This window comes from Gekko japonicus, unplaced genomic scaffold, assembly GCF_001447785.1.
Source record: "Gekko japonicus isolate JY-2015 unplaced genomic scaffold, Gekko_japonicus_V1.1 scaffold765, whole genome shotgun sequence".
NCBI classification, from domain to species: Eukaryota; Metazoa; Chordata; class Lepidosauria; order Squamata; family Gekkonidae; genus Gekko; species Gekko japonicus.
This window is the reverse complement of record NW_015163110.1, coordinates 342,139-353,771: the sequence shown is the minus strand read 5'-3', so window position 1 is coordinate 353,771 and position 11,633 is coordinate 342,139. Positions and strand designations below refer to the sequence as shown.

Sequence of the window (11,633 nt, the reverse complement as noted above, 5' to 3'; positions counted from 1 at the left end):
CAGAAAGAAAGAAAGAAAGAAAGAAAGAAAGAAAGAAAGAAAGAAAGAAAGAAAGAAAGAAAGAAAGAAAGAAAGAAAAAGAAAGAAAGAGGAACTGAAAAGCAGTCTGAGTAGGACAAACACTGTCACGTGCCCCAGGCTGGCTGGCTCTCAGCCAGAGGTGCAGATCCAGGGGTTGGTTCTGCAAACTGCTGCTGAAGCAGCTTCCTGACCTGTTTCTTTTCTCCTCCCTCCCCTGCTGGGCTTTTTAGGCAGTGCTCAGCCCCCCTCCCCCCCGGCCACGCTCAGTTTGTAATTAAATATGTATGATGGGAGAAGCAGTTCTTCCCTGGAATTCCTTCAGAAGACCCAAAAGGGCTGGATTTTCCCATAGCCATAAAGTGCTTCTCTCCCCCCCCCCACAACTTTTTTTCAATCTGTCCCTGTAAATTGCCTGAATGAGAAAATTAGAATAATTATTCCTGTCCCACAAATAGATTTCCTTCTCGGATCTGAGAAACGACAACAAATATTCATTCAACGTTTATGCATAACAGCTCCCTTATTGCATTTTTATCCCGTCTTTCCCTTTGGCTGCTCAGGGCAGCATAAATATCCTTCCTTTCCCCACTTCGTCTCACAACAGCTCCATGAAAGTGACCGGACCGGGGTCATCCACGGTCACGGTGCCTGGATCACGCTGATCTAAATCCCTCACTCTGTGTCGGACACGGCATTGGCTCAGAAACGTGGCAAAAGTGTTGCAAGGGAGAAGGGAAAGGGTTGGGTGTGTGTGTGGTTTTTTGCATCATATTTCCCTCTGTAGGACAGGATATGCCACACAGGACTGGACTCCGGGATGTCTTTGTCAGACCCCAGCCGTGACTCCACATTCTCTCCACTGCAGCGTAAGCCGCAGACCGCGATCCAGTGCCTGAAGCAAGCCCTGCAGGTGGACCCCTCCTTCGTCCCTGCCCTGTACCAAGCAGCCTTGCTGTACCGCCACCTGGGACTTGTGGGAGCAGAGCTGGAGGCCTTGGCGCTGCTCTGTCAGGTCTGATTGGCTGCTTTTCTGGCTCGATGGGATAGAGTCGGGGGCTGTGAGGACGTTTTCCCCATCTCTGTCTGGAGGGGATGTCTGGCTGCCGGTGTCCCTGGCTGTGCCTGATCCTGACGGCCCTAGAAGTGGGCAGCGGTTGATTCAGCTGGAGCTGCCCTTGTTTGTGGGCGGCTCCTGTCCCTTTCTTGGGTCCAGGTTCTCCTTGGGCGAAGGACAAGAGCCATTGCAAACGCAGCCTTTGGGGAGGGGGGAGGAGGGGGCTATCGCTGTCCCGACTTGCTGTGAGCAGAACTGCTTTTCTGCCCAGGCCCTGGACGGCTCGACGCAGACGGCTGCGGCGTCTCTCAACCAAACTCCCCTTGTTGGAGTGGAGCTTTTCGTTTGCACGCCTCAGCTTCGTGCTTTCTTTGGCCAGACCTCTCCATCAGAAGTGAAGTACCTGCTGGCTCGGAGGTGCCTCCAGGCAGGGAGGTGAGTGGTAGAGGAGTCCCGGTTCTTCTTTGGGATTGGAGAGAACTCTTCTCACGAGGTTCAACTCACTGGGTGGCTCTCGGGAGAAGGAAAGGGCACCCCAGCTTTGGAAGTGCAGTGGCAGGTAGCGGGATGGGGACATGCCGAAGGCAATGGAAGAACCGCACACTGCACAGCCCCCCCTCCCCCCACGTAAGGTGGGTCTGGGGTGGCTTGCTCCCACCTCCTCTTTTTCTGGCAGGGCGAAGGAGGCAGCCGAGCACTACCTGGACCTCTTGGCCCTGTGGCAGGAGGGGCCTCTTCACCAGGTGGGCACCTTGTTCAGTCCTTGGCACACTTTGAATCGCTTGCTCTTCTGCCGTCCTCCCACCTAACTGGGAGAGGCTTCTTGGGGGTCTTCAGTCTGCTTCCTAGTTTGGCCTGAAATACCTGGACATGTTGGGTTTGGTGGCTGCATGTGATTTGAGATAGGGGCATTACTGGGCCCAAAGGGATTCGCCAGAACTCTTGGATCCTCCCTCCCCAGAGAAATGGGCTCTAATTTCTGTAGTGCTGGTTTTAACATAAGAACACCAGAAGAGCCCTGCTGGGTCAGACCAGGGAGTGTCCATCTAGCCCAGCATCCTGTCTCACACAGGGGCCAGCCAGTTCCTCTGGAGGTCCAACCACAGGGCAGATATCCCGAGGCCTTCCCCTGATGAGAACCGCAGAAGAGCCCTGCTGGGTCAGGCCAGGGAGGGTCCCTCTAGTCCAGCATCCCGTCTCACACAGGGGCCAGCCAGTTCCTCTGGAGGGCCAACAACAGGGCAGAGAGGCTCACTGAAAATGTCGAGACAGTGTGTGACTGCAATAAAGAAGACTGCAATAAAGAAGGCCAATGCTTTGTTTTCCCCTAACATTCCTTTTCAGCTCTTCTTCCGCATGTTACCTTCTCTTTGCATATTGCTGTAATGCGTAGCATGGTATTAAATAGACAGCCGTGCACAAGGGAAAACACATCTTTCTTGCTTACTCTAGCAACCAGAGCAATAACGCACAGCTCCACAAAAGGTTACAGCTGACCAAGTAGTTGGCACTTTCCTCCACCACCCGGCTGACATCAGGTTGCAACTGACTCATGGTGTCCCCCCCACCCCCCCTGGGGTTTTCAAGGCAAGAGATAAACAGAGGTGGTGCGTCATAGCCAATGCTTCCTCTAAGCTGTGGAGTCTTGGGAGCAAAAATTCTACTTTGTGAGCTACTGGCATTAAAGTTGTGAGCGAGCGATCTGGCCACTGCATACATTAGCTTGCTCTGGAGTCATCCTTCCTGAGCTAAGGCAAAAATGTGTGAGTTGGAGGCTAAAACACTGTGAGCTAGCTCACACTAACTCAGCTTAGAGGGAACACTGGTCATGGCCTGCCTCAGCACAGCCACCCTGGGCTCCCTTGGTGGTCGCCCATCCAAGGACTAACCAGGGCTGACCATGGTTAGCTTCCAAGACCTGAAATCAGGCTACCCCGGGCACCTAGACCCTTCCGAATATTGCCACACACCTCAAGCAAACAATCGATGGAAACACTATACAATCACCGTAGGCTAAAATCACTTTTGTCAGTGCAACCCAGGGCTGAAAATGCTAGCATTTTTATCTTTTTAGAACAAAAGAAATAATAGATCAAAGAAAGTGCACACTGTAAGACGCAGCCTGTAATTTAACAGAGCTGCTTCTTTTTCTCTAGTTAAAAAGTTAATAACATTTGTACCTGGGAATAACAAGAACTTCTAGCAAAGTGGCAGGAATTATGATCACCCACAAGACAGCTGTCTAGACTTCAGAGCTGACAGTTTTTCCCATGCCGCAGGGTAACTCGCACTACCACCCACCCATTGCTATCCAAAACAGCGATACGGCTGTGAATAAGAGTAACTGAACACTATGCATAAGATCCAGATTTCTTTAAGCCTTCAGCCAAGCTTTGGAGCAACATAAGAAGAGCACTGCTGGACCAGACCAGCTGTCCATCTAGCCCAGCATCCTGTCGTCTCACACAGTGGCCAACCAGTTCCTCTGGAGGGCCAACAGCACGGAACAGAGGCCGAGCCCTTCCTAAGAGCATAAGAGCCCTGCTAGATCAGACCAGTGGTCCATCTAGTCCAGCATCTTGTCTCACATAGTGGCCAATCAGTCCCTCTGGAGGGCCAACAACAGGGCACAGAGGCCAAGGCCTTCCTAAAAACATAAGAGCACTGCTGGATCAGACCAGTGGTCCATCTAGTCCAGCATCCTGTCTCACACAGAGGCCAGCCAGTTTCTCTGGAGGGCCAGCAACAGGGCATAGAGGTCGAGGACTTCCTAAAAACATAAGAAGAACCCTGCCAGATCAGACCAGTGGTCCATCTAGTCCAGCATCCTGTCTTCTCACACAGTGGCCAGTCAGTTCCTCTGGAGGGCCAGCAACAGGGCATGGAGGCCGTGGCCTTCCCCTGAAGTTGTCTCCTGACTCTGGGATTCAAAGGTTTAGTGCCTCTGAACATGGAGGTTCCCTCAGTCACCATGCCTAGTAACCATTGATCGACTTATCCTCCATGAATTTATCTAATCCCCTTTGAATGCTGTTTATTCCTGTGGTCATCATCACATCCTCTGGCAGTAAATTCCACATTTTAATCACTCTCTGTGTAAAGTAGGTTTCCTTTGGTCCATCCTGAACCTACTGCCCATCAGTTTCATTGGATGACCTCGAGTTTTGGGGGAGGGAGAATTTTTTTTCTTTATCAACTCTCCACCGCATGCATAATTTGATAAACCTCTGTCATGTCCCCCCTTACTTGTCTTTTTTCTAAACTGCAAAGTCCCAGACTCTTGAGCCTTTCCTCACAGGGAACGACAAGGATGTATATTGTCGCCTTGCTTATTTAATATATATGCAGAGTACATCATGCGAAATGCTGGCCTGGATGAATCACAAGTGGGAATTAAGATTGCTGGGGAAAAGATCAACAACCTCAGATATGCAGATGATACCACTCTAATGGCTGAAAGTGAAGAGGACCTAAAGAGCCTCTTGCTCAGGGTAAAAGAGGAGAGCGCAAAAGTGGGCTTGAAGCTCAACATCAAAAAAACTAAGATCATGGCATCCGGCCCCATCACTCCTTGGCAAATAGAAGGGGAAGTCGTGGAAGTAGTGACAGACTTCACGTTCCTGGGATCCCAGATCACCGCAGACTGTGAAAGCAGCCATGAAATTAAAAGACGCCTGCTCCTTGGGAGGAAAGCGATGGCGAACCTAGACAGCATAATAAAAAATAGAGACATCACCCTGCCAACAAATGTCTATGGTCAAAGCAATGGTATTCCCAGTAGTCATGTGTGGCTGCGAGAGTTGGACTATAAGGAAGGCTGAGCGCTGAAGAATAGATTCTTTTGAACTATGGTGCTGGAGAAGACTCTTGAGAGTCCCTTGGACTGCAAGGAGATCAAATCAGTCAATCCTAAAAGAAATCAACCCTGACTGTTCCCTGGAAGGCCAGATAATGAAACTGAAGCTCAAATACTTTGGCCACCCAATGAAGAGGGAGCACTCACTGGAGAAGACCCTGATGCTGGGAAAGATTGAAGGTCAAAGAAGACGGGGACGGCAAAGGATGAGATGGATAGACAGTGTCATAGATGCAACGAACATGAAATTGAGCCAACTTCAGAGGACGGCGAAAGACCGGAAGGCCTGGTGTGATCTGGTCCATGGGGTCGCGAAGAGTCGGACTCGACTATGTGACTGAAGAACAACATTGTAATATTGGCTGTTTTATGTTCAGTCCCTTTCCTAATAATCTCTGACGTACAGTTTGCCCTTTTCACTGCTGCAGCACTCCGGGTTGACACTTTCATTAAGCTCTCTCCACTACGACCCCGAGATCTTTTTCCCTCTCTGTCTTGGTCTATAAGGTGCTAAAGGACTGGCTGCCCCAATAGTGCCCTCTTGATCGTAGGCCCTGTTTCATGTGGAGGTGGCCCCGTAGATGACCACTGGAGAGAAGGACCTTTTTAGTCGTGGCACCTTGCCTGTGGACTGCCCTCAACTTGTTCCTTCAGCTGGAACTAGATTTTCTCATTTCAGCACCCCTGCAAAACTTGTTTTTATTTTCCCAGTCACTTTTAACTGCTTGCTTTTCTGTTGTTTTTCATATTGACTCCCATTTTATGCTGTGCTGTGTCCATCTATGCTTGTAGGATATTTTGGGGTGTTTTGGGGTGTTGTTTTGGGGTGTTCCCTGCGTCACAGTTTTCTGCTGCTTTTTAAAAATTTGCCGCTTGTTTTACTTGTGGGTTTTGTTTTCTCTCAGAAGCCGCCTTGTATGAGTTTTTCTGAGCTGTGGTGTGCAAAGACTGGAACCGTGTGTGGCGGGCACACCACGTTCTGAACCTGGGGGTTCTGCTCTCCTGTCTTCTCCCCAGGGATTCCTGCACGGGGAGCTGGCCTTGCCCGGGGTCCCCGAGGTGTTCCTGGAAGCTGCATCGGCCCTGGAGGAGGTGGCCAGGCACCAGGATGCCATCGCCGTCTGCGAGGAGGTGGTCGGCCGGACGAGCCGGCTGATTCCCAAGAGGCTGCAGGTGGACCTGGGCTCGAGCACCCAAGAGGACGGCTGGGGGACCTCACTGGCACAGCCGGAGAGGGAGAGCCTGCACTGCGTTCTCTGGCGGGCCGCAGCCTACTTGCTGCAGGGCTGTGCGCGGGCGAGGCTAGGAGAAGCCAAGGAAGCCATCAGCCTCTCGAGCAGGCAAGTTGTCGTCTCCGCACTCCCAGCTGGGGCTTCCGACTGTGTTGTCTGGCCCGTTTGTGCAAGAGGGGAACAGAGAGGAGCACTCGCACCCCTCCCTGGGCCCTGGAAAGCAAGCCGTACCAGGCGGCCTGCCCCACCGGATGCGAAAGAACCGCCCTCCCATCTGTTCCTTCTCAGCCGGGTGTTTTCCCCGCATATCCCAGCAAGCGGCCTGTAAGGATGTCTGTTCCTGTGCGCTGCTTACCCCTCCCCCCCTAAAATGGATCTCAGTTCAGCCCTGAGGCAATCCTTCCCTTTGGTGTAGTTGTTAAGTTTGGTGTGGTGGTTAAGTGTGCGGACTCTAATCTGGGAGAGCCGGGTTTGACTCCCCACTCCTCCTCCACTTGCACCTGCTGGATGACCTTGGGCAAGCCGTAGTTCTGATAAGAGCTGTCCTTGAAAAAAGAGCCATTTCTGTCAGAGCTCTCTCAGCCCCACCTACCTCACAGGGTGTCTGTTGTGGGGAGGGGAAGGGAAAGGAGTTTGCAAGCCGCTCTGAGATTCCCTTGGGCGGGGTATAAATCCGATCTCTTCTTCTTCCCTTCTTTTGCTGATCCTGCTTGCCCTGAGTGAGACCGGGAGCTCTGCCCAGGGCCCATCCCCATTCCTTGGCCACTGAATGCCTCCTGCTTCCAATGCTAAACTTAGTTTTTCAGGTATTTTTCCAAAAATGTGAGATCCACAGAATGCCGGCTCTAGTTCCAGGTGTGTTTCTAGACTTGCATGGTCTCGAAGTGCCCCCCCCTGCCCCCCAAGGCCTCTCGCCGTCTTCTGGGTGGTAAAGGTTTGATCCTTCTTTGCAGCCTGGTGCCGGTACGGTTCTTGTGACAGCTCTGGAATGATTACAAAATAAAGCAGAAGCCCAGGACACCTTAAAGACTGACATACGAACATAAGAGACGCCAATGTTGGATCAGGCCAAAGGCCCATCCAGTCCAACACTCTGTGTCACACAGTGGCCAGAAATACCAGTTTATCTCAATATGAGCTGCTGTGAATTACAACTTCCTGGGAGTTCTTGTGGGTGAGATTACAGGGCGGGAGCTCATACTGAAATAAATGTTGTGAGTCTCTAAGGTGCCACAGGCCTTTTTTTGGGGGGGGAGCTTTGAAATGACCCTGCTTCGATCCTTCCCCAACAGGTGCCTTCAGGATCTCCTGAGGATCCAGTTTGTAAACACAGGTAGGGACAGAGTTGTTTGCTGCCTGTTCCTCCCTCCCTCTCTTGCCGGAGGAGCCAGAAGGCGGGAGTGGGTCAGGTCTGGTTTTCTGGCTGCTGCTCAGAGCTCCGCTTTCCGGGCCAAGAGGGCAGGGAGCCTGGTCCTTGTACAGCCTCTGGGGCGGAAGGATCCCGATATTTCGGAGCCTCGGCTTCCTTTCCCTCTGCCCCTCAGACCAGCCCGGCCTCTCTTTCTTGTCGTATGGCAGGCCCGACTGCATCTCAGAGCCGAAGGACGGGTTCCGTGTGGCGGCTCATGCTGGACCCTGGCTGTGGGATGGAGTCCCCCTGAGAGAACCCTGTTTGGTGCAGTGGTTAAGTGCGCGGACTCTAATCTGGGAGAACCAGGTTTGATTTCCCACTCCACATGCAGCCAGCTGGGTGACCTTGGGTCAGTCACAAGTTCTGTCAGAGGTGTCCTTGAAAAAAAGAGCAGATTCTGTCAGCACTTTCTCAGCCCCACCTACCTCACAGGGTGTCTGTTGTGGGGAGGGAAAGGAGTTTGTCAGCCGCTCTGAGACTCCTTCAGGTAGTGAAGAGTTTAGGGGGTATAAATCCAATCTCCTCCTCCTCCTTCTTCTGGGTGACCATGGGCTTTGGGTCCTATCCTCTGCTGCCAACTGGAACAGCCCCACCCGCCTCACAGGGTGTCTGTTGTGGGGAGTGGAAGGGAAAGGAGTTTGTCAGCCGCTCTGAGACTCCTTTGGGTAGTGAAGGGTTAAGGGTATCAATCTAATCTCCTTCTTCTCCCCCCCTTGGGCAGGCAGCCGAGGCACGGAAGAGGACGGGGCCCCGTTGGCTCCCCCAGAAGCCGAGGTGCTTCGCCAAACCAGGCAGCTGGCTCTGACTGTCCGGGGAGTGGCGTTCCTGGAGCTGGGGAGAGAGAAAGAGGCCTTGATGGACTTCCAGCACAGCCTGCACTTCTGCCCAGGTACCCTGCCCCTGGGGTGGCTTCGCCCGTGACTAGGATGGAGGGAACGCTTGGCCCCAGCTGGTCCAGTGTGCCTCACAGTCAGGGGCCCGGGGGGGTCCTGCGCACTCTCACCACCAGCAGAATCAGCAGCGCATGGGAGGCCCTTCGGCAGTGTCAAGCATGCAGATTCTTGGCACAGAATCGGGGCCAGGTCTGACTGACCTTAAGAGTCCCAGGGTAAGGGAACGTGTCTTTTCATGGACTGGCAACTGGTTAAAAAGAGCCAGAAGGAAAGGGTGGGAAGGAAGGGAGAGTGGGATGAGGGGAACAGTGGGGCCTTCCAGGGATCCGCCCTCGTCCTGGTTAATTCATTTGTAAATGGTCAGGAGTTTGGGGGAGGGGAGAGGGAGTTAGACACATCTACAATTGACACCCAACTATTCAGAACGGTAAAAAAAACCAACCCACAAGGTTTTTGAGAAGCTCTGAAATGTTCTCTCCCAGCAAGGTGAACAGGTCACAAGATAGATTACATTCAATGGAAGCAAGTGCAAAGTGGTTCCTTCTACATGGAGGGGAACCCTAATTCCACATACACGTTGCTGAAAGAGGGGAACCCTAATTCCACATACACGTTGATGAAATTTAGCCGGGAGAGGAGGCGACTGAGAGGTGGCATGAGAACCCTCTTTTACGGTTCCTCAGTGGGACAGGCTTCCTCGGGAGGTGGTGGTGGGCTCTCCTTCTTTGGAGGTTCTCAAACAGAAGCTGGATGGCCCCATCTGACAGCAGTGCTGATTCTGTCAACTTGGGCAGATCACGAGAGGGAGGGCAGGGAGGGATGAGCCAGTGCTTAGTTCTCGTGGCCCTTTTTTTAAAAATAGATTTTTATTTATTTTCCAAACATAAATAAACAAACAAAACATAAAGAAAGCTTAGTGACCTATACGACATCAGTTCAAGTTCCTCCCACATAGCCTGATTTAAGTATAATAATTAATATACAATGTTTTGCAACCTCAAATGGAAATAGTGCCTTTATAGATTCGTTAGATTAGCTAAACATCCCACCATTAATTTTCCTTTACTAATACAAAATCAAAAACTCTGCTACAAGTTTTCCCAACTTATCCAACTGTTCTGACCCTTAATCAAATCGTTCCCTTTTCTATTCTTCTTTTCTATACAATTTACTGTAGATCACATGTACACACCTGTTTAAATTCTAGCTTGATGCTTAATAATTAATAAATATGGGTATTATATTTTTTCTGTGGCTTGGTTCCACCTGTTAATCTATAGCTTCTGCCATCTATTTGACATATCACTGTACTTTCACAAGCATGGAAAAGGGGGAGAAAAGTATAGCCCAAGCACAAAAACACAACTTAGGCCCCGGTCACACGGAGCATTTGCCCCGCTGAAGGCACGATACTCCGGCGGATTTTCCGGGCGCGATCGCGCCAGAACATCTGGGAGGCGTACCACTCCCATGGCCAACCCACGGCAAGCCGCCGAAGCCACATAGTTAAAAGCTTCCAGGATCGAACATACCAGCAAATGGTTTGCCACGGGCTGCCTCCAGACTCCTGTGGTGTGATCGCCCGGCGTCCTCTTTGCTGCGCGCGCCGACGGTGGAAGCCCTGGTGTGCTGCCGTCAAGTCTGATCACCTAATCGCACATCAGATTGCGATGGCACAAAGAGCCACGCCTCCCCCCCTGCGTTTTCTGGCCCATGTGACCGGGGCCTTAATATCTTATATCATATCATTTCCAGTCCTTCTTATACAGCTTAACTAATACACAGTTAACTACTGAAGTAATATTTTATAACCCTAGACAACAGGTATTATATTTATCAACATTTCCTAGTAATCGATTCATCCTAATAGTATTTTCCTTTTTTCTTTGTGGTTAAGTTTCACCTGAAACTCATATCCTATCTTTATTACTAATAAACCTGAGTTTTGAATATCTATTTGTAAACTTAATTTCGTTATTAGTCTCTCTTTCCCACTATTACTAAATATCCTTACTCTGTCATCTGGCTAGATTCATTTTCTTAACATCCTTCTAGTTATTTACCATTTAACTGACCTTAAGCCATTCTATTTCAGTGCACTAATATTTTAACTAACCTGTCATAATGGCACTATGTATATAAATCACTTTGTATAAGACCCTTAGTTCCCCCCCCTTTTTGTCAGATATCTTTTCCTCTGTAAAATGTTGTCTTTGTGTCTTTTCCCCTTGTAGACCATATAGGTTTGAATTACACTTGACAATGTTGAACCTAAACTCATGCGCGATTGCGTATTTTCTTTCCTTTTTACATTCTGAGCTGAAGCAGTGTTCATCTTGGATATGTTCTTGTCTCTGTGTCTTTTCTCTTTATGTATTTTGTAAGTTTGCTTTACATTGAAGACTTCTAGGGTTGGTACATCGCTCATTTGCCAGATTTTTGCTCTTTTCTTCTCCTGTTTAAGTACTCCTATAACTGGTAAAGTCTTCAAGTCCGACAGTCCAACTTCTCCAAACAATTTGTCATCTTTTTTTTGCTGTGAAAGTCTTTTTGTGAAGCACCTGGTTCTGTCTTGCTGAAGCTTCTTCTTGCTTACAAATAGGTTCTTTGTCTTTAAGAGTCGGGTGTAACAGTTTGTCCTCTGAAGAGGTTGAGTTTACATTGAATAGTTTAACACAAGTGTCCTTAATTGTTGATTTAATTGTAGCTACAATCATTGATTTAAGGTCATCCCATGAGAACTGATTTGCATTGTCTTCATTTAAATTATCTTGATGAACCATTTTATAATCCATCGTTAAGTCCTTTTCTACTTAGAAATACACTTCGTAGTCACTGTATTCACTGCTTGTCATCTCTATATGCAATGCGGTAAGAGTGTTGTCTTGCTATATACTTAGGAGCCAAACCACATTCCTTGAAAATTACACTCTTAAGGGCATTAGCTACCAAAAATCTCCTTAGTTTCAGATAATTGTTACCATCAGGCACATGTGTAGACCCCACCAATCTCTGCGAGTCAGCTTTGTATCCAGGAAATACTTTAAAATAAGTGAAGTAAATGAAAGTCCAAGTTTAAGTATCACTAATTTTTCCTTGTAGCAAAGCTGGGTAGCTTATTCAGTCTTTGTTCCATTAGGTATACTAAAGTAATCAGGTGGCAGTA

At 49.6% G+C, this 11,633-nt stretch overlaps 1 protein-coding gene across 1 annotated transcript in view; it reads left to right on the top strand.

The window, feature by feature from the left end:
- FANCG (Fanconi anemia complementation group G) overlaps positions 1–11,633 on the top strand; it is a 30,121-nt gene that overhangs the window by 8,686 nt on the left and 9,802 nt on the right. The window contains exons 7-12 of the mRNA XM_015406809.1: positions 887–1,033; positions 1,347–1,510; positions 1,752–1,818; positions 5,949–6,271; positions 7,456–7,496; positions 8,296–8,463. Of these exons, the coding sequence (XP_015262295.1) occupies positions 887–1,033; positions 1,347–1,510; positions 1,752–1,818; positions 5,949–6,271; positions 7,456–7,496; positions 8,296–8,463 (910 nt within the window). The remainder of the gene's footprint in view (positions 1–886; positions 1,034–1,346; positions 1,511–1,751; positions 1,819–5,948; positions 6,272–7,455; positions 7,497–8,295; positions 8,464–11,633) is intronic.